At 40.2% G+C, this 24067-nt stretch overlaps 2 protein-coding genes across 3 annotated transcripts in view; both read left to right on the top strand.

Moving 5' to 3' along the window:
• The first annotated feature begins 2800 nt into the window (after window positions 1-2800).
• Window positions 2801-6528, top strand: gphb5 (glycoprotein hormone subunit beta 5). Its single transcript, XM_061218900.1, has 4 exons — window positions 2801-2860; window positions 3013-3160; window positions 4823-5015; window positions 6310-6528. The coding sequence occupies exons 2-4, from the start codon at window positions 3132-3134 to the stop codon at window positions 6499-6501; spliced, it is 414 nt and encodes a 137-aa protein (XP_061074884.1). The 5' UTR covers window positions 2801-2860; window positions 3013-3131; the 3' UTR covers window positions 6502-6528.
• Window positions 6529-22799: 16271 nt separating this feature from the next.
• kcnh5b (potassium voltage-gated channel, subfamily H (eag-related), member 5b) overlaps window positions 22800-24067 on the top strand; it is a 79951-nt gene continuing 78683 nt past the window's right edge. For both annotated transcript variants that reach the window (XM_061254090.1, XM_061254082.1), the window contains exon 1: window positions 22800-22872. In XM_061254090.1, coding sequence (XP_061110074.1) covers window positions 22800-22872 — 73 coding nt within the window. The remainder of the gene's footprint in view (window positions 22873-24067) is intronic.

The following is a 24067-nucleotide window of genomic DNA, read 5'->3' as shown; positions in this document are numbered from 1 at the left end:
TTATTGGAATAAAGCTAATGCCACAACAGCAATATTAAGAATGAGCATACGGTCCTTTACTGTAAGTGACAAATTCCCATAGCTTAAGCCTACAGTAAAAAATGAGTGCTGCAAAGGGCAAATGTACTCGCTTTCTCAGTGCAGCAGCCTACTGCCATTTACAGAACGCTGTACCCATGACAACCAAATTCCTCAGGCGCAGTTCCTGCATGACTATTCCACGTGATTCTTGCAGGGGAGATGTACACAATGTATGAGTTTGCAAAGCAGTATGGATTGGTATTTATTCTTTATTTGGTTCTCATGTGATTTCCAAATAAATATTTTATTTATTTAATCCAGTTTTTCAGGAGCCTACCAAGCACTGTTCCTTTATTTCCGATATCATAAATACTACTGAGATCCAGAACTTAGAATTATATGTTTTATTATGAAAAGGAAAAGCTTTTTTTAATGGAAAAGTTTGTTTGTGTGTGCGTGTGTGTTTGCCTGTGCCTGTGTGTATGTGTGTGTGTGTGTGTGTGTGTGTGTGGTTCTGTTTGTGTGTGTGGGTCTGCTTAGATGCTTCCCTACATCTGGTCGTTGCATTTCTTCTATTGAAAAAATACCAATCATGAACACTAGAGGCCATTTTTGCCCCATTGAATCATTACTTTCTGAGGCCTGGATGTTTCTGGTATATGGAGTGCACAGTTCAGCAGTGCCATTTGCTATATCTGTATATGGTGATCATTATTCTGTCATGTCGCATATTTATATAAAGGTAGATCCATAGAACAGTGACCTGCCATTTTTGTACGTAACCTGGGGGTAACAAGGGACTCTTTCCTGGGCACTAGTGTTTATACAAATTTTCACCCACGGCTTGACTAAAACATACAGAAAAATTAACAACAAAGTACACGACTGTTGGACAAATTAGGCAAACTTGTATTCATTTTGATGAATCAATTTATTCACGCTAAATTGTCTCCCAGTCTGTGATCGCAATCCCATTCTCACCCCTCCATCAACCCCCCCTAACCACCACCACCACCAACCCCCGCCCCTCAGTTCACACAATCTCCACGATTGTTTGCGATTGTAATCCAGTCTCTCCCCCCTACTGTTCCCACTCCCATCTGCCTCATATTTGTTACCTGCCAGTGAGGGTTTATGTGTTTTAAAGAAATATTAACCTAGATGTATCACCTAAAAGACAAGTTATCCAATAAAGCCATCTGTACAAGTCCAATAAGTTAACTAACTACTGAGAAGTTCATCTTTACAGCTCTGTTAATGTATTTGGACAACTTTAATTAATGTTAACAACAACATTAGTTATTCCCAATTCATATTGGAATGAAAAAGACAGTTAATGTATTTGTTAATGGATAACTAATTATAAGTTGGGTTTGCTAATATATAAATATTCATATACAAATATGTTAGTTTGGTGTTAACAAATGCATTAACTAATGAAAAGTTAATTACATGCATAATTCATCTATTTGTCCATCATTAATTCATGTTAACATACATTAGATCATGCCAATTCATGAACACTGTAAAGTGTGACCCATCTGCCTTTAAAAGCATCTATCCCATGACCTTTGCTCTGTGATATTGGTGATAAAGTTTGATGGTTATCTACAGGGTTCTAAAGCTGTTCTGTAACTATGTTCTTGTTTCTTGTGCTGCTTTTGTGGAGCATTGAAGGGGTAGGTTTACCCCCCAAAGAGCCAGTGAGCCATGCCCCACATCTAACACCAATCTGACCCAAAAGGGATCATACTCACATTAGCAGATCCCTACATTTTCTATTTAAAAATCAACAGACTATTCTAAAATCAACTGCTAAGCCCATTCTAAGCTAATATATTATTTCCCCTGTGTGTCCATAACAGGAATAATCCAGGCATAATAATTAAAATACAAGTTGTTATTTTGTGTGAATGACTGATTCCATCCCTCAATTTGTATCCCTCCCTAGAGGCATGCACAGGACTGTCCAGGCTCCCCTGTCTCCTGGTGACAATACTCAAGTTCACAACACACCTAAAAATAACAGGTTACTGCCTCAGGGCTAGGCCTCACCTGTGACAACATTACCTGCTCTCCAGCAAACCCATCAACACACTGAGCATGGATGAAGTGGGAATATGGATGTGCTTTCCCTCCTTCCGTGTGGCTGGCTAGGAACAAAAGAACCACCTTTTCCCAATTAAGCTAATGTACCATTGCAGTATTGCGGGGAATGAGCTTTTGGCTGCTGCCGCTCGTGGTAGCAGCACTGCAGGGCAGGATTAGACAAACTGTTTATTTTCTCTGTCAGGAAGACAGCCTCACCCAGGAAAAGGGAGATTAAGTGGAGTCAAGAAATATCCCTGGGCAACTCAGTAACACAGACATATTTGTCTTGGGAAAACTCTGCAGCTAACTGAGTTATTAGACAGTTTTGTACTGTAGCTACTCAGCTAGCCTTCCATCGCTCCCTGCCAGATCCAACCGAACTATTAATGGCCTCATCATTTCATTTGTTGCCATGGTCATTGTTAACTATTGTTTCTCACACACTGTATGTATACGTGGCATATATGGGGAATGTATACCTTATAGGCAGTAAGTCAACTTTCCTCTCAAGTAGGCTGTAAAACTGGAAGTATCTGTAATGAAGAAGGAATGGATCAAGCCTGAGTGGTACAGCTAAATGCATATTCAACCCCCCTGATATCAAATCATATGAAGCAACAGGTAGGAAGCACTGAGGATCACCTGGAAAGCAAAGAGGACATTTTGACACAATTGGATTCTGGGAGCAGACCACTTGACTGAAACTCTTCCCGCAGGCAGAATACTTCCTGGGGTGAGGTCAGAGCAGGTAACGGGATTAACAGGGCACGGATGTGTTAAAATGGCTTTCAGGGTATTGTTATGTATCATGAGAAAGAGATTATTAATATTCATGTGGGGCCGCCCCAGTCTGTGCCTGATTGACAAGGCATCCCGAGATATAACAGCCCTCCCTCCCAGATCCTGGAGCTACAGTAGCACAGGAGACACAGGTGGCATCACATCAGCAGCCAGTGCAGGGAGGACAGTAGAGACCCACACCAGCGTGACCTGCCCTGGGTAACCTACTGGAAACACAGATGAGAGAGCTGAGACAGGGGCTGCCATGGTAAGTGGCCACTGAAAATTCCTGACATTGAGAACTTGTTTCTCTGCTCTAAACTTGATCTCGACTGTAGTTTCCTAACCTGGTCATTCTGCTTCTGAACCAGTAATTTTTTTTAACTTATTTTTCGTCTTGTTGTTCTTGTTTTAATCAGAATTGTTGACATATACAAGTTACATATAGAGGATAGTTATTACCATGACAACTTAACCATTTTAATTTGAATATTTTAGTTATCATTAAATGTACCCAATTTTCATTTTGTTTGTGTGTGTGTGCATGTGTTTGTGTGTTTGCTCACTACATGTGTGAGTGCATGTGTGGACATATTGGTATACGTATGTGTGAGTCATTGTAAACATGCAGTGAAGTATATCTCATGTGGATGTGTCCGACCGCATCTCTTCTAGTAGAATTGGAGGGGATTCACACTGCTCTGTCTCTTGTCTCTTGTGTGACCTATGATCTGTGCTCTATGCACAGCCTAGCTGAGCTTGAGTGCTGAGTAAAACAGTAGAGCTGGGCAGCTGGGATGAATGTGTCTAATATACTGATTCTACTCTGAAGCTGGATAATTGGGTTATTGGGTTATTGGGTTATTTATCTAACACCATTATTCTGAACTGTAAAATAACTACTCATGCACCCAGAGCCAATAGTCAAATGTTAAAATGCAAAATGCGAATTGAATTTAGACTATGGTATGAGAATACTCTGATATAAATGGCAGTGTAAGTGTGACATATTGTATCATAGTTTAGACATATTAAAATAATTAAACTACTACATCAATGACACTTACAGCGGAAGCTAAATCAGATCCCGACTCAATATGACCATTCTTCAGAATGAATCACTGCTGACTCAGTGGCTCGGTTACAGCATTAGTTGTAGAACGGGGACTTCTCCAGGACAGGGCCGTGTTAGAGAGACCCAGGTAATGAATAAAAAGATTTATAGAGTATTTAGAAGTCAGCGGAAGGTGGCGAATGATCTGCACACTGCTGTGATGGCGGTGGGAAGAGTCAGACGGCAGGGCCCTGAGGAGCATAGGGTGTGGACTGCACAGAGGGATGATGTGAAGGGGGGGTTTGTTGGCCAGTTTGTTGGGCAGACTGTGATCCAGGCAGACTGTGTTATAATACACTGATACCAAGGTGAGAGTCAGAGGTGGGTAGAGGTTAGGTCTGGCAGAATAGTTTAGGAGGATACTGAAGTTTTGGATGGTTGGCAGTGGAATGTCCAAGTAGAAAACCACCTAGACCTAGACCACTAGCTGGATACAACAGATTTATTTATTTATTTATTTATTCATTTATTTATTTTTTGAAGAACTTTGTCTGGTATCAAAAAGTAAGTGTCAAAGTTGTGAAACTATTGCAGCATTGCAATATCAACTTCTCCCAAATGATTTTTGTGCAACCACTAAATTGATTTTAAATGAATAGCAGGCTCACCGCAGTCTTATCAATATAGACTTCCAAGACATTAGACTTGTAGCAAAAGATTATTTGTTATTTATTCCTGGTGCAGGCGTACAGCAGGATTCTCGCGACAGACTTCCAAAAAGGTTGTTATGGCGGGATAATAATGGCGCTGCCTGTGTCGGACGCAGTGCAGGTGCTGTGGCTCACCGTGTGTCCTGTGCTCTCTGTGTCCGAGGAGGTGCGGAGCGCTGCTCTGCTGGGCAGTGCTGCTTGCGGGCCTCGACCCCACTGCAGCAGGGGAGGCTCACGTCAGCCTGCGGCGTTTCATCGGCTGTGCGGTGAGGGAGTTCACCTTCCTGGCTCGGAAACCAGGCTGCGGGGGCCTGCACGTCACCACCGACGCCTGCTGGGGTCGCTGCGAGACCTGGGAGGTGAGGAGAGGACACATACACAGTTTAAACTTTAGGCTGTCCTGCTACCTTCAACAAGAAAGTAATTCATGTATATGTGTTTAAGGTGTGGCATATATTTATATATGTATATTATATAAAGACATCTCTACAGTCTCTAGGTTTGGTGGAAAATGGTGCGAAAAAACAACAAAAAAAACATCCAGTGAGCAGCAGGTCTGTGTGCAAAAATGCGTTGTTAATGAGAGGTCAGAAGAAAAGGCCAGACTGGTCGAAGCTGACGGGAAGGTGACAGTAACACAAATAACCACACATTACAACAGTGGTATGCAGAAGAGCATCTCTGAACACACAAAATGCATCAAACCTCTTAAAAGGATAAGCTACAGCAGCAGAAGACCACTAAGTCAAAAGAAAGTTTAATAAATACCTAATAAAGTGCTAACTGAGTGTATACAAGACTTACTGTTAATATAGACCACATGTTTTAATGTTGCTATATTTGTGAAATCACTTATGGTAGGTTATATATTATGTACTTCAAAAAATGTTCTTGAATTGTTTGGCATATGAAATAAATTAAAGCGATTTGATTCTTGCAAAGAGATTTCTTGAAGGTTTCTGAATACAGTACGTCATTGGCATTATGCATTCCTTCAGCGATATCACAGGCTATTAGTTAAGCTTATTTTCAATGGCTTCTGTCATGCCTTCCACATTCCTGAAGCTGACGCTACTCCTAAAATAAGTGAATTGATTGCTGCTTGCCTAATGGGTATGTGTAAATGTGTTCTGATTGTCTGTGGTTATTACAGTTAAAAGGGGGGGTTTAACTGTAAATTACTTGGTTTAAAGCGGTATATGCTAAGTGAATTGGGGAATCTGCACTTTTGTGTTTTCATGCTCTCCTGTTACAGCTTGTGGCCTTCTGTGTATTCAGTACACTAACTTGTACATAGTGCATCATCTGCAATACTTTAAAACGTGTCATAGTAAAGATCAAATCTCTGGATCTTCCATTTTAGCTTTAGGCATTTTGCTTTTTTGATTCTTATAAGTTTTGTTTTGGCATCTTGGGGCTGTCTCAATAACACTTACGGGAAACCCGCATTCCTCTAAACACAATTGGCTATGTGTATCTTAGCAGAATTTTCATGAGCACCTGTTAAGCTCAGTGCATTCGGTTATTGGCTGTCTATCCAAAGCTGACTTCTCCCCACACCACTCATTACATTACATTACAAAGCATTTAGCAGACGCTCTTATCCAGAGCGATGTACAACTAAGCGACTATGCATCTTTCCTTTATGTACAGAAGCCTGTCCTGGACCCGCCCTTCATTGAGTCCTACCAGCGTGTGTGCACCTATAACGAGACCCGCATGGTGACAGTCAAGCTGCCCAACTGCTCCACCCAAGTAGACCCCTTCTACACGTACCCAGTGGCCCTGAGGTGTGACTGCGGGCTGTGTGCCACGAGCACCACTGAGTGCATCACTTCCGTGTGATGACATCACTTCCTTCTGATGACATCACTTCTGTCTGACGACATCACTTCCTGCTGATGACATCACTTCCTTCTGCTCTATTCAGCTGCAGGCTTTTTAATGGTTGCGGCTCCACCAGCTTCCTCACTAGGTGAGAGAGGGTGGCAGAAGGGGTTCTGCTTTTAGAGATAAAAACAAACTGCACGCAGGTGAATAGCAGTGATTAGCATTGTGTTTCAATGAAAGGGATTACTGCTGCCGTATGTTATTGTATTGTTTCGTCCTTTGAAAGTGCTTCTAGTGAACTTGTCTGTGGGTGTGCGGGAATTGTTCTCTTACGCAATCATCAGATTTTTATAAGAATGTGTGCTTTTCACTTAAGCACACAATTACAAGAGTCTTTGCCAATCAGTTCTTTCCACCTATGCTGCCTATTTCATTTTATTAACTCCCACTAGTGCCTCCACATTAAAAGAAAAATGCTTTCAGTGACAAGCCCTGCAATTATTTTAACATGTTTTATGCAAACCAGAATATTGGTAGTTTTATAATGCATAAGTAATGAGCTCTGTTATTTTCCTGCTTCATTTGTACTGCAGATCTGGCTTTTTATTGTGCGTGCTGTGTGCAACAATTGTCTGTGAGAGAAAATTAAAAAGTTGCTGATGAAAAAACATCTTGTTGTTATTGGTCATTGGCGTATCCTTTCAATCACCCGCCTATGGGAGCATTGTAAAATGGGTTTTAGGCCATCAATACATTTAATTTTGTACTGAAGCACATCAAATCCAGTATATACACTGACCTTCCAGGAGTGGATGTGGGCACCCCTGATGTTGAGCATGGGTAAGTGTGTTTTTCTATCTGTTCCACATTTCAAATGATCACATACAGTGGGCTCCAGAAGTATTGGGATAAAGCTTCACAAAAAGTGCTGTAAACTAAAAAATAATAAAGTTATTAGCATAATCTTTATTTATTAATGAATGATTCAATGGAATCAACCAAGGTTTTTAAATACAAAATGTATTTCCACAAAAACATGTTCCAATATTTTTGGCACCTGTGGTTTTCAGAAAAAATTAGAAAAAAACACTGAAACATGTATTGAAATACATTTATAGAGTTTTCACATATGTTTGAAAATATAAAATATCATTATCCATGTTGTTTATTATATGCATTTTCTCCGTTTCTATTAAGGGTGCCAATAATTCCACTGTGTCCACTGTGTTTATAGAGAATACCCGTTTGGTAGGACATATTTAACTGCCAAATAATGTTATAAATGTACAGAATTAAGCAAACAATTATACCCTGTTGAAAAAAACAGCTCAAGCTACTGTGGATTTTGAAACAGCTGGTAGCTGGTTCACCAGTTCGGGCCAGCTCCATACTCAGCATGGTTTGACCAGCTCAAGCTATCTTTTGAAATAGCTGGATTTTACACCAGGATATAATAGTGTTTCATATTCGCTCATGCTGATTTTTCAGTCATGGCTGGTGTTCATTAAGAATTTATTCTACCTGGATTTCACAACATTGCAAGTGCTCAGAGTAGGTGAAGAATTTCACTTCACTGTTAGCATCTGTTGGGCCCTTGTGCAGGACCCTTAACCCTGCATTGCTCCAGGGGGGATAATCCCCTGCTTCGTCTTATCAACTGTAAATTGCTTTAGATAAAAGCATCAGCTAAAGAACAAATTATTGTTATCACCACTTGACTCCATTACTGTACTCTACATTTGGAGAGAAATGGTTCTTATATATTTATTGGTCTTCACCAGATCTTTTACATTTATATTACCGCGGAATAGAAATCTGATTTCAAGAGTATTCAAGATTATTCTACAAAAAGTATGGTCTTGGATATCATATCAAATTTGGTCATTGCTGAGATATCATTACTTATCTGAAGCAGAATGACATGGTTTTGTATCAAATTCAATTGGCAAATGGACTGCATTTATATAGCTCTTTTTTCCGAAGTGCTTGATAATTATTCACCAATTCAGACGCACACTCACATGCCAAAGGTTGGCATGCAAGGCGCCAATCAGCTCGTCAAGAGCAAATGGGGGTAAGGTTTCTTGCTCAGTTACACTTCTACACACCCAGGGCAGGAGATCTAACCAGCAACTCTCCAACTGTAAGACGAGTGCTCTTACCTCCTGAGCTAATGTCGCCCCCATGTTATGTTGTGTTATGATTAGGATTATTCTGCCAAGTTCACAGCATGGTCAGGACTCAAGGAGAATGCCAGGGAAAGAGTCTCTAGGGCAGACAAAAATAAAATATTGTTTTTTTCAACCTGAGGTATGACATACCACATTGGTACTGCAGTAATCCAGTAGCCATAAACAATTCTGTTATTTTATCCACAAACCAACATTCCATGGCACATTCCCCTCTGCAGACATCTCTATGTTTCTTTTAAAGAATTGTATTAAATGTAATTTTGATCAAATATAAAATAATTTCAATTGTTTTTAAAACTTTTTGCAAACACTTTGTCCATTATGGATTTAAAAAAAACCTTGTCAAGAAAGATACAAGATATAAAAATTGGGCTAATATAGACATGCATTGAGCTTGATGCCCAGCCTAAAGAAAACAGTACTATGTATAGTATACAGCAGCACTACTCAACCCCAATCTCCTGCAGACCACAGGGTTTGCATGTTCTCCCCGTGTCTGCGTGGGTTTCCTCCGGGTACTCCGGTTTCCTCCCACAGTCCAAAGACATGCAGGTTAGGCTGATTGGAGAGTCTAAATTGCCCATAGGTGTGAGTGTGTGAGTGAATGGTGTGTGTGCCCTGCGATGGACTGGCGACCCGTCCAGGGTGTATTCCTGCCTTTCGCCCAATGTATGCTGGGATAGGCTCCAGCCCCCCTGCGACCCTGTTCAGGATAAGTGGGTTCAGATAATGGATGGATGGATAATAAGATAACTAATGAAATAAGGTGGGGTAGCGCACGGTAGGAGCAAATACCTGCAGACACTGCAGCCCACAGGATGTGGAGATGAGCTGCGCGCCACGGCTAAATGCTCCTCATTTATGGCTGAATCCATTCTTTAAACTTACCAAATAAAAGATGCAGTCCGGGCCTCACTACACTCTACAAACACTGCTGCCTGCATGGCACTCTCCTGCAGTGCACTTATAAAGCCCACACAATAGCGGAAAGCTGTTCGCGGACTGAATTTCACAAAGCTGTTACGTGTAATTTACTGCTGTTAAATAGTGCCCACAAGTGGTCAACAAATTTAATGAGACCAGCTGTACCGTGGGACAAAGTTGACCACAGGGTTTTAGAATGGACTCCTCTGGTCAATGGCTTGCCCGTGGGCTGCCTGGTCCCGCTATGAAAGATGTGCCGTCCGTCATTGCAGCGGCACAGTGGAGCTGGTAGCCTGCTGAACGGAAAGAGCAGCAGGCTGCACGTGTTCCGGAGGAATCAATCTCCCACACTGAGAGAGGATGTGCGTCAATGGGACAGGTGTACAAATAAAGTGTACATAAGTACGTAGATGACAAACAAGCTCTTGGATGCGGTGTTTGTCAAATACTATCTTAATTAGACAAATGACTAGACTAACTGCAAATACTGATTATACAAATGTACTCGTATGTCCAAATACTTGTTTGACAGCTATTTATTTACATTTTTGTACACCTGTCCCATTGTCACAGATCCTCTCTCTATGTGATATAAAACTGAGATATGAAATGTCTCTTGCAAACAAATAAAAGCAATTTTATATTTTACATTATAGGCATTTGGCAGAAGCGCATACCCATAGCCAGGGACAAGTGTGTTGAATGACCCTCGAGGGAAGTGCAGTTTCAAAGGCTAAGAATACGACGAACACATACCAGATAAGGACTTGGGCCTTGTAGATTAATCTGACTGTAGAGTATATCTATTAAACTGTTTTTATACAATGCAATGCGAAAGAATGATATACACCTATGTAGGAACAATATTTCCGTGTTGCAGTAAAACAGGTGTTACAATAATATATTCTAGATGAGATAACCTACATACAGTCTGTAGAAATGTGTTTTCTGAATGGAGGAGTGCATGGAAATAAGCCTATTCAGCACCTGAGTGGGTTCTTATAAAAAAGATTCAGTGTGTAAGGGCAGACAGAACGCTAGCATTTAGAGGCTACAGGTTACAGCAGTAAATGATCAATGCCATCGTCCAGAATAGTAGGATTTTAAAGTAGGTTCGGAGTTTAAAGTCGAGGTTGCATTCCAGACTAAGAGAACTATTCATTTAGTACTTTGGCTGAATATGGCAATTGGGAGTCCATAGTCCGTATAAGTTATTAATGTACCACTGCCCTGTAGAAAGCTTCCTCTTTTAGAACATTTCCCATCATGCTTAGCTCGCTGACACTTTGAGGCCCTGCTCTTGGATCAAATATTTTTCTTCACAGTACATTACGTGGCATTTACGTGGCACAGTAACACTCACATAGCAACAGTGTATAGACCTCAACAGTGTGCCGGTTAGAGTGTAGAGCACATATATATATATATATATATATATATATATATATATATATATATATATATATATATATATATATATATATATATATATATATTATCTCTGGCTGCAGCCATATTGCCAGCCAGAGTTGCAGTTGAATTAGGCATTAGTGTTCAGTTATTTGAACAGCAACTGGAAGTGTATTACAAGACCAAACAAAGAGAATTCCAATAATGTCTAATATCACTGACTAATTCAACTAGAGAGGTGTTTTTTAATCTCTCCTTTGGTGAAGCAGCTGAACAATATTGAATTATAAAAGTACAAACCAGATACTATGTTGCTATTTCATTCCTACATGCAATGAAAAGTGAAATAAGGCTGCTTAGGCCCATCCTTACGGAGCTGGGTCAGGGCATAATGCTGTGTGAGCATCTTTTATTCATCACTCATTTACAGTACCAGGACATAAAAGGTACTTGGCATTCTGAGTTATGAATGAATATTATTGGAACTGTTTTAGCTGAAGATGAACATGAAACAAGGGCACAATTCATCACACTGTGGCAGACGTGTGGTTTACCGTTTCACTCTCGGCTTCCCTGACAGACCAGTGATTAAGTTAAGGAGGGACGGTAGTGGAGCAGACCGGGGGAGTTAGGTCAGCTGTGTTGGCAGTGGAGACCTGGCAGACCATCGCCTCATCACTCCAGCGCCATCGATTCCTCCATCTGTGATCAATATCGAAGAAAAGAGAACGGGCTATCCTCCCAGGCTCAATATCACCTTCCTCCTCTCATGCATTTGCCAAATTGCAGCAGACAAAGCAGCTGCTTCTTAGTAATCAATACTACAGGAATGCTGTGATTCAAAGTGGCATTTAAAATAAGGTTCTTCAAATACAGTTTTCCATTCAGTAAAGTACATTAATGTATTTTTACAGTAATTGTTTTGAAACATTGTGGTAACGGAATGGTTCTGAAGTAACTTCCTTTCAAGCAGCCTCTTAAAAAATATGGCTTGCTATTTGTACTGTAGCCTTGTCAACCAGTTATTGGTAAATACATGTGTGAGAAATCATCATCAACAAAATATCATAAAATTATTTACCATGAAGAATATTTTTAGCCTGCAAATGAAACGGGGTAAAATGAATGGGTCTCTCTCTCTCTCTCTCTCTCTCTCTCTCTCTCTCTCTCTCTCTCTCCCTCTCTCGCTTTGTGTGTGTGTGTGTTTGCTAAGCCTCAGTCTGAAAATGTAAAGATTTAGAGAGAAAGATTTGTTGCTGCCAAAGCCAAATAACTGATAATGAAGTTTATGATCCCAGTGCCCACTTGCATATCTATGAGCAAAATTCATCATCCAGATATGATTGCTTAAATAAATGTTGACTTACAGCAGTAATCACCTCCTCATCTTGTGCTGTTCTCTCCACTTTCCATATCCATCATAGGCCCATCTAAAAGCAGCTGCCTAAGTTGCACTGTTGTAGATGGGCAAAGTTTATTAACACTGCCGTAGTACTATTTACATGGTCTAATTACACACAGAGCAATTAACATTGAAGCAACAACTGAATATGTAGCTGAAGATACCCAACTGCTTATGATAATTTACTTTGTACAGTGCATGGTAGGCTACACTGACAAGTCTTGCACTTAATTTTGAAAATTTATGCTGGAAAACAACTTCTACAAGTATTGACAAAACATGAGCAATGAAGTTAGCCAAAGATGTCAGACCTTCTTCATGAGGATAAATATTCTTCTGGAATGAAACCTTGTCCATCTGCCTTTAAACAATGGTATTATATACTGTAGGACAATATATAATACTTTTCACATACCCAAAGTGCTTTACAGTGATGAGGGGGAAACTCACCTCAACCACCACCAATGATTAGCACCCACCTGGGTGATGCAAGAGTGTCATGGGATCTTTAATGACCACAGTGAATCAGGGCCTCGGTTTAACCTCTCATCTGAAAGATAGCGTCTCCTACAGCACAGTGTCCCTGTCACTGCACTGGGGCATTGGGATTTATTTGACCAGAGGGAAGGTTGCCATCTACTGGCCCACCAACACCACTTCCATCAGCATCTTAGTTTACCCAGGAGGTCTCCCATCTAAGCACTAACCACCTGCTTAGCTTACGCAGGCTGCTGGTAGCCTACTCAGAAGAATCATGCAGCTCTGTTCTGGAAAAATGAATGATTAAATAAAGATAGCAACCCCAGATGATTACTGGATTATATTTCCTGTATATTGGGGGCATCATGCAGCATTACAGTGGTTTATGATTGCTATAATGATTCTTTACGTTGCAACTTTCCTCGCTTTACTCACTCCTGGACACTTTAGAGATATTTGTATCTTAAGGCATGATATTTTTAACTACTGTTTACATGCTGGTGAATAAACGTGTAAAAGATCACATCATTTTTAGGCCAATATCATCCTGATATAAATATAGATACACAAACATCTATGACAGCTTGTTCACAGTCGGTGCAAAGGGCACAGAATGAGAACAGGAAACATTGAGGAAACTTTGGCTCAGTAGAACTGTGCATTATTAGCCATTGTTAGTGATTAGCACAGAAGTTTAGACACACGGCTGTAGACGTGCGGGGTCAGACTTGCGTGCCCCGTCTCCAGAGATGGCAGTGTACCACACGCCCTCCGGACCCCATCACCCTTCATTTTCCCAGGACATTGTCACTGGAGGAACAGCAGCTGTGTGGGGGCTTGTGTCACCCGAATGGCAGGCAGACCCCCTGGTGAAGGCACCTGATGTTCCCTCTCTCATCTCTCTCATGCGTGAGTCACCGCGCGCTGTCCGAGATGCACGCTCGGAAGTCACATGGCCAAATCACGAGACTTGAAATGCCACGCCGCGGAGGGATAATTATCCGTACTTATTTGAAAGTACCGGTCCAACAGAGTCAAAAAGGCCCTGCCAGTGTCTCTCTGACACAGTAATTGTTTTAATTGCAAAAATAAGGCACAGGTACAACATAGGAGCCACATTTTTAGACTTTCAGTAGATCAGGAACATTCAAATCTGACCACTGAGGCCCAGGGAGCTGCTGGTTTCTTTTCAACCCAATAGTTATCTGATTAATTAATCTGACATCCCGGGTCTAATTCACTCCCTGATTAAACTTGAAGAATGAAATCCAGCAGTATTACTTCCATTGAGATGTGAAACCTCCAGATTTAGAAGCTCTGTAATTATATGAGGGATTGTTCTGCTGAGATCCCAGCAGACAGGTTGAATGTGTTGCTCCTATTTGAAAAAGCTTTTTTAAAAGCCTACCAATGGAACTGATATGAAAAAAATAGAGGGCAAATACTGTGACAGAGAGAAACTTGTTGTTCACCAGAGCGCTGGATGGACAAATCGCAAAAGGTAGAAACCCCCAGCAACAAATGGGAGGGAAAGATAGATTTTAATTCCAATTCTACAAAACCAACTAAAGAGGATATTACATGAACTGAATGTCTACCCTGCTTAAAAAAACTGCTCAAGCTACAGGTAGGTTTTGAAACAGCTGGTAGCTGGTTGACCAGTTCAGACCAGTTCCATACCCAACATGGTTTGACCAGCTCAAACTATGTTTTGAAACAGCTGCCATCTGGTAATTTCAAGAAGGTCATAGCCAGATTTTACACCAGGTTGTGGTTACACATTTCCCCTCTTTCTATGTTCTGCTCAAGATAGCAGTGGAATGCGACTGATTGTAGGGTACTGCTGGTCAAGTGTATGGTAAACAGTGGGTACCTCATCAACCCTAGTTCCTAATATCAAGCCGTGCCTCTCCACTGTGAGTGACAGCCTCGGCACTCTTTGAAAACTCATATGGATGGGTGTCATGTAGGCTCGTTATGCTTTGCCACACCTGCCGGTACCTGCTTTGGTATCCCCCAGACACCCCTGGCTGTGTGTGAATAATACACACATAGAGTAGAGAGTATACAGAGAGATAGAGAGAGACCACTGACAGAATGGCGGGAGCATTTGCATGATCGTGCCTGTTTAGCTCAGACGCTCGCTGTGATAGCACTAGAACATGCGGGTTGCTGCTGTGTTTAGAGACCAAGTTTGAGCCAAGAGCCATGCAGCTGAGTAACCAATATGATTCGTGCCGCCAGTTGTTTAGTTTTGTCCACCCAGCTGAGTACACCAACGGACCTCTCACTATAGCTGCTGTATGATTTTATGCAAGACAGAGCAATCCAACTTTTTTTGGAAGTAGACCTAGATGCCAACCAACTGGAATATACAAGGAGCCCTGTGCCAAAGAGAAGTCTTTTAAAAGGCAGATGCAAAACTGAGACTGTTGCACTGCTTCAAATGAATGTTGGTCGTTATGGGAATTTGTTTGAGCAACATGGTGCAAAAGCTAGTAGGCTTACATGACATCGCTTATCAATCCCAAAACCCTCATAGTATCTGATATCATAATGCTCATGAGTCTAACAGTAGATTTCAGGGGAGAGATTCTGAATAATATGGTAATAAAACATTTGGGCAAGTTTCTGTGAATGCACAGAGCCTTGATGATATTTCGAGACTAAGATAATGCTGTATATTGATGGATATTAAGCATAGCAATTAGCATGATTACACCAATTACCGTTGTGCACTGGGGTAGGTATGGATAGAGGTATGTTAAAAACCTAGCACTCCCCACACCAGAGTGGCAGAACAGTCAGCACTGGATACATGACTACAGAAAGAACAGTCAGCAGCAGGTATATGACTACACAACGTTTACCCACCTTATGTACTTCTATTTGATATATTACTGAAAAATTGTGCTCTCTCTCATAAGTTTCCACACATCCCCATCCCCCACCCAAAATTACTTTTTGCGGTTGTTTTCTTTTCTAATGCAAGTAGTCTGAACCAGACACAGAGCCATAAATTGAAAGAGGCATTGATGGATAACATTACATTTCCTTTTCATATATATAAAAGAAAGAAACAATGTAATGTTTATAAAAAGGCATCACACTTTCATTTTTTTTCACAATAGCCCTGCTTCTCTATGGCCCTGAATGATTCAAGCAAAGTCAGAAATATCCTGTCCATGTTACAGAACACTGCAAAAACTTACCAACAATATTAATCACGAGATGTATTGTGCCAGTAATACATTCAAACTCATCAATCAGAATCAACACCCAAACCATTTTCAGCTCAAAGTGGGAAGTGCTATTACAGCAGTGATTCTTTTGTATCAGGGGAATGCAAGGGACTATGAAATAGTAATAGATTTCTATTGTTTTTTAATGGCACATTCTATATCAGCATCTACAGAATATGGCTATGAGAGATTGTGACATGAACACTTATGACAAACTGAAAGAAAGTAATACCCTGCTTCTGGTTTGTACACACCATGGTCTTTATGTTCATAATGCTGTTCCGTGTGAGGTAAAGTGTGAAATACTATCTGAACGTCTTGTGTTCTTTTCATAGTTTGTACACATACAGGACCATGCTGTGTAACTGATATGTCCCATATTTACCGACAAAGAGCATTACCTCATATTCTATACAGTGGAAATTTTAAAAATATTAGTAGCTATATTTTCCTGTCTGTCCTCTGAGAATTGAAGGTCTGTTCTGCTCCCTTCCACCCTATGTGGTTTTAAAACCTGCCTCAGGTGAATGGACAAAGCAGGGTAATTATCTGACCATTCAGAGAATTGTAATTTTAAACTCCCATAATACCATTTACTGTACGGTCTTACTGGATCTGAGGGCATCTCTACAGTTGAATGATAAGACACTCTCTCACAATTGGCAAACATCTTATATAAGAATTTGTTAATGAGCCAGAACTTTTATTGAGTCCACCTACATTGTTTTCCTAATTAGCAGCAAGGAGGATCATTTCAAAGGGTCCAGCAAATCACAGAAACATGGTAAATGGTTGGCATTTATATAGCACCTTTATCCAAAGCACTGCACAATTGATGCTTCTCCATCAATGGCGCCGACCAGCTCGTCAGGAGCATTTGGGGGTTAGGTGTCTTGCTCAGGGACACTTCGACAGAGCCCGGGCGGGGGATCGAACCGGCAACCCTCCGACTGCCAGACGACGGCTCTTACTGCCTGTGCCATGTCGCCCCGTTATCCCAGATGCTTGTTGTCAAGTAGAGCTATGAATCAATAGCTGGTCCAAATACCTGCATATCACTTTGTCAAGTCACTTTGACAGAAAATGTGTTGGAAGTAACACAAAAGTAGTAACCCAAAAAGTGTGTTGGATATTATCACATTGCCTTTGATAGTTTAGTAAAAAAAACTTCAGAGGTCATTCATAGTATTATTCACAAACTGATGCATAGAAGAAACAGATACCTGAATTTGAGGAAGGAATCCTATCTAGCTATTTTAAGACTATTTCGTTCAGTATATGACAGGGAAATGAAGAAGATGAAGGTGGAGATGAGGAGCAGGTGGAACACAGGATGCAGCAGACACGAGAGAGTACAGGCAAGTGAGATATTTTTGACAAAATAATAGGTAAATTTTAGTTCAGTATCTTTCCAGACACTACAGTAACAACCATGTGCAACGTTGCAATATACATGCAGTGTATTGAATAAATTAGGTAATATTTTCCATGCGTATACATTCATTTTGAATTTCAGTTCAATATGGCAACAGTAGACAATAAAACTGAGGGCAAAAGCATAGCATATATATTACAGCTCCATTGTTCTGTAATCTGTTTTTCAGCACAGTTGCTTTCATTGCTTGTTCTGCTTGCACTTGCCTGCAGTGCTTGAAGTGTATAGAAGTGCATGGATTATTCCCTCCGAAAAGAGCATTTGATGAAAACGAGGAATCATTTCTCTGCAATAGAGCAACATACACTCAGTGAGCACTTTATTAGGTAGACCTGTACACCAGCTTGTTAATGCAAATATTTAATCAGCCAATCATGTGGCAGCAGCTAAACGCATACAAGCGTGTAGACATGGTGAAGAGGTTCAGTTGTTTTTCAGACCAAATCAGAATGGGGGACAAATGTGATCTAATTGACTTTGACTGTTGAATAATTGTTGGTGCCATGACAGGGTGGATTGAGTATCTCAGAAACTGCTGATCTCTTTTGCAGAGAATGGTGTGAAAAATTAAAAACATCCAGTGAGTAGCAGTTCTGCAAGCAAAAATGCTTTGTTAATGAGAGAGGGCCAGATTGGTCAAAGCTGACAGGAAGGTCACAGTAACGTGAATAACCACACATTACAACAGTGGTATTCAGAAGGGTATCTCTGAACACACAATACGTCAAACATCTTATGTGGATAGGTGACAGCAGCCGAAGACTTAATAAGTCTAAAAAATAGGTAATAAATACCTAATAAAGTACTCATTGAGTGAATATGTTAAAATAAATGAACTTATTATAGATAGATAGGTCAGCAAAGGTACTGAGGTTAACATCTCTTGTGGATAGGCTACAGCAGCAGAAGAGCAATAAGTCAAAAAATAAGTCTAATAAATACCTAATAAAGTGCTTAGCAAGTGTATGTGTATAGTGTTCAAAAGTGCTGCCTTCAGGAAAGGCATACAATGGCAAGAAGAGTGGAAGGGTTTAAAATATTTATTCAATTTATTTATTTAAGGAAATCAAGAACATTTCTTTTGGTTGAGCCAGACAGTTGAACAATTTCTAGATCCAAGAACTCAAGTTGCTTCCCCCTGGGAGGTTCGTCAGCAGAGAACAGATGACAAAATTGCTGGGGTGTGTTGCTAGACTTCCTCCAGTCATGGGGGAATAACTGGAGAATTACACCAGAGATGAATTATCACTGTTACGAGTTATTGGTAGCAGAATGCAGCACAGGAGAGTAAATATCTGCATTGATATAACTAGTGTCTGTAATATTCCACAGAATGGGAAACACATTCATGCAAGATGCCACCCTGAGACATTTTGTTCACTCATGTTTTTGAACAAGAGACCTTTTTAAACACTGACCTTTTTTTACATTTTCCTAAATGTAGCACCGCAATTTCCTTCTATTATCTATTTCACAACTGTGTGTACTCATAAATTCAGCTCCCTGCTAGCTCTTTGCTGTTTTGGCAAAGGATTGGGATGGTCCTGGAAAATGTAGTGTTTACAGTATAAACTACTCTATGAACATTGACTGCACTGACAATACAGTTTATTCCTTTATCTAAATGCAGCAGGTCTCTTTTTAGCAGCTACTACAGATGGTCTTTTTCATAGTTGGCTGCCTAGATAATGTATGCTTCATTCTGGAGTGTCTGATCTTTGGACAGAAATGAATGCCTCAACACAGACAGTTTTCATTAGACAAATGAAATTATATTAATAAATGTCAGATGGCATCGGGCATATGGTTTTATGACAAATGACAATAAAAGTTAAGATTTACATTCAGTAATGCGGAATAAAACATTTGCAGGTTTAATCTGTCGTTCGTAATGCTGATTTCAGTATCTGTTTTTACACAGTTTTTTATTATTTAAATGATACCAAGGCTTAGATGAATATTCGGTTCAATCAATATTTTACTTCTCCCGTCAAAAGCAGTTTCATATTAACTCACCCAAATAGAGACAACACACTAATGCAGTTTAAAAACAGATTAAATTGCCCAAAAGTGGTAATAAATAAATAAAATGTCCACAACTGGTTATTTGTTTTTAGTTTAAAGTAAAATTTCCCCTTGTACGTTTTATAGCATATTTATGTCATTCCTTGAAAAAAAATATTTTCATTGGGGGAAATTTTTTCCTTAACCTTTGATGATGTATCTTTCTATAATAAGTTCATTTATTCAAACATATTCAATCAGTGAGTACTTTATTAGGTATGTATTTGACTTATTAAGGCTTCTGCTGCTGAAGCCTACCCTCTTAGAAGTTTAACCTGTTGTGTGTTCAGAGATGCTCTTTTGCATACCACTGTTGTAATGTGTGGTTATTTGCGTTACTGTGACCTTCCTGTCAGCTTTGACCAGTCTGACGCTTCTCATCTGACCTTTCTCATTAACAATGCATTTTTGCTTGCAGAACTGCTGCTTACTGGATGTTTTTTGTTTTTTGTACCATTCTCTGCAAACTCTAAAGACTGTTGTTTGTGAAAATACCACCAGTTGCTGAGGTACTCAAACCATCCTGTCTGACACCAACAATTATTCCACGGTCAAAGTTAGTTAGATTACATTTGTTCCCCATTCTGACATTTGGTATGAAAAATAGCTGAACCTCTTGACCACGTGCATTCAGTTGCTGCCACATGATTGGCTGATTAAATATTTGCATTAACAAGCTGGTGTAAAGGTCTACCCAATAAAGTGGTCACTGAGTGTATATATATAGTATATAAATAAAATAATAATAAAACATTTTAAATGATGAGCCAAGTCAGGCTGAATAGCCTGTTGCTAAATGTGTTTTATGTTTATGTAAATATTGCTGTATTTAAGAGCAGTGCAAACAGGGAAAGGATTGCCTTCAGAAAGATAAAGTAATATTCTGTTACATTCTCAATAATACTTTTTATCATCACTTCTACCGGAGTGGCGACGGGACAACCACCATGTACCCACTTCCTGCCAATTGGTTGAAACTAAGTGCATCTTGGTTGGGGGTGCCATGGTGGTCCATGTGGTTTCCTCCACAGGCACTCCAGCTTCCACCCATAGGACAAAGACATACAGGCTAGATTAATAGGAGTATACATTGCCCCCTAAGTGTGAGTGTGTCTGTTGGATGGATGGCTGGATGGATGGACCCCTTCCTTCTGAATCAAAACAATGTTCTTTCATGAACCATACATTAGTTGTGGCTAATGCATTTTCTCCTTGACTGCAAAGTGCTTAGATTCGTTTGGCTTATTCAAGTGGTGTTAGTGGGCTTGGTATTCAATCCATAAACTGCCTAACCATGGTTTGGCTTTTGTCTTGGATGGCCTGGCTCAGTAATCCCTGTTTTGTCACCCTGTCTAAGCCTTAGTTCCCTCCCCAACAGACAACAAGCAGCGAGTGGAAGGCTGTGTTGAGTCTTTTCTCTTTGCCCATTCCTTACACTTGAGTTCTGGTTGCTCTCTGGTTCTTTTCCCTGCCAGTGGCACTAAATCACGGATTTCCTTACAAATGCCACGTTAGCCTCAATGTGGTTTGAAGCAGTGGCAGCTGTCAGGAAGATAATCTCTGCTGAACAGTTACACTTCTTCCTCTGCCTGTCATCTGTAAGTGATGATACCAAGTCGGATGGCATCTGGTAGACTGGGAAAACACCGGCAGCAGTGAAATTAAAATCATATTCCATGTGTAGTAGGAGGACATTGTATTTTATTTCATATCTGATAGGCCTACACAACCCATGTAATTATTTTACACTTCTACAAAATGGTTTATTGCAAGTATACAGACATTTACGACAAGGGCAGTGCCTTGCAAAATAATATCACTAAGGACATAGGGGGCCTTGACAGCAAAATTTTTGAGAAGCACTGATCTATAGCATAACATTGATTTCAGCATGCACATGCTGAGTTTCATCAACAATTGCAGTAGACCAGTACCATATTTAGGGCATTATCTGGCCTAAATTAGACACATATTCTGGAAACTGGGTCTTTCAAGCTATTAAGTAATGTGTACAGTAGGCTACACTGACAAGCAAATTCTCTTGCACTTGTTCAGGGCTTTAAAGGTGTGAAACGTACATTTCAGTGCATTTATGCTAGAAAACTACTTCGGCAGTATGTAATACTGGCAACTTTTGTGTGAATAAATATTCATGACGATTGTAAAAGGCTGGTTTTGATTGAAACTTTTTTTGTCATTATTGGATTTAAAGCAACGGTATTCAGATAAATACAATGACTGGGGCCCAAGTACATGACTATCAACCCTGACAAATTGGAAGCATTTCACAAATTGTGGCACCACCTTCTCGAGTTGTTTGTAAACACTAGTCTTTATATTTAGTAAAAATGATTGTCACCAATTTTGTAGGCCAACGTACTTCACAACGACACAATATAACACGTTATTTCGTCCAATACCATCGTTTTTATAATAGAATAAAATTGGGTGTATGCGTAGTATATAACCATCCAATGATTCAAGGACCGTATTGGCCGGATGTTTACTGCTGTGCTTTGAATTTCCCCACCCACCTCCAGGAGCAAACTCATTTTACGCAAGTCAGGTAATTACCACTCATTAGAAAGAAGTGGGGGGGAACGACAATAGGGCTACAATTTTGTGGAATAAAATGTACTGCTTTTTCTGCAGATTGTGGACAATGTCCTTTACTGTCACAGAGATGTAATGACTTCATTTCTTTAGTGTTTTTCATTGTATTTTTACCGTCTCGTTTAATCTACACCTTCTACGTACTTTTAATTTGGCGGCCAATATTCATGAACTATCGTCATGCACGTACATGTCACACCAGCTGTTTATTTAACCGCTTAGCATTGTCAATCCCATTTTATTTTATTTTTTAAGCCAGCAAGTGATGCAGGACAGCCTACTCGTGCGCAATTGTCTCCGAAGCACCTGAAACTGCGTAGAGATTCCGCTGTTGTCGAGTGGAGCGCTTGCCTAAATGCGCATGCGTGTTCAGTCAGGGAACCGGCGATCTCAAAGATTCTAGCGCTCCTACCACAGAGCCTCAATCAGCCAAGGCGGAACGTTACCATGAGCTTCTTCATCCCGCCGACAGCTACCCATCCAGACAGTTTAACTTTTCCGACTAACTCTAGAACTGCCATCGACCCTTATCAGCACTGCCCAATCGCAGAATGCCAGGGGGAAAGCGAGGGCTGGTGGCACCGCAGAACACTTTTTTGGAAAATATTGTCAGGCGATCAAGTGGTAAGAAAGCTTGTTCTCTGTTTTACCCAAACTGCCTCGGGGAAGAACAAAGTTTAGAGACATTTTAAATATTGTTTTAATATTTTATAAACGCATTGCCGTGCATATGCCGAATCAAAGCTGGTGGCATCCCTCGTCCTGCTTGTTTTATCAGATTTGTGGACGACCTCGCCTTTTATTAGTCAAATATATTACTGCTTTGCCAAATTATGTTAATATTACGCACCATGATATATTTTAACTGGTCCACTGGCACGGTGAATGTAGTACAGAGAGGGATATCTGACTATCCCTATATTCGTATACTGTTATTTCAAATTAAATATGTGACTGCTGCTACCAGAGTATTTAGCAGTTTGAATATAATCCCTAATATAATTTGTTAGATTTAGAAAACCGTAACAACAAACGTTTTTATTAACGCCCTATTGTTTGGCCTAGATAGGTGTTTAGATGGTATATCCGATCTTTTCTGCATCTTCACATGGACTGCCTGCGTTGAAATTGTGCGAGATGAGTGAAGTGTGGTTTGCTTGGTTTTTAAGTCGTTAATTTCCTTTTATGTTCTGGTATCGTGTTGTAGGACAGGTTGTTTACAATTATAGCAAGCCAGTAGTCTTTTCATGAATGCACTATATATCTTTGCTCGCATTGGTTGGCTTTCAATAGAAATAAAACTATTGTTGTTTGTGTTTGGGTTAATTAAAACATGCCATGAAGTAGGCTACTGTCCAGCCATAAGCAAAGGCAGATTATCATGACTTTATTTGCCTACTAAATATGTTTATTGTTTTACTTACAGACTAGTGTGTGTTCATAATTTATAATAAGTTTTAGTTTACAAATTTCAGGCCGTATCAGAAAGTCGCAGATAATTCCATTTATGAGACCCCATGTTTTCCTTTAATATGCAGCACTCTTAAAATGAGACCAAAACAATCACACCTCTTAGCCCTCTTGATTTCATAGCACGCAATATGACATAACTCACGAGGACATGATGCGTGACACGGTACTCACGAAAAGCTCTCCAAACGGAAATATCACATCAACGACTGATAGCATATCTACCTGTGAATGCGTGTATTACGTCACTGATCATCCTTTGTGATTTTGGAACTGTGTGGCTATAATAACTTTAAAACAAGTGCCCAACGGGGACTTTTTATTTTATATTATTTTCTCCCACCAAGAT

This window comes from Conger conger, chromosome 1 (assembly GCF_963514075.1).
Source record: "Conger conger chromosome 1, fConCon1.1, whole genome shotgun sequence".
NCBI classification, from domain to species: Eukaryota; Metazoa; Chordata; class Actinopteri; order Anguilliformes; family Congridae; genus Conger; species Conger conger.
The sequence above is the reverse complement of the archived record's forward strand: the minus strand, read 5'-3'. Positions and strand labels throughout refer to the sequence as shown.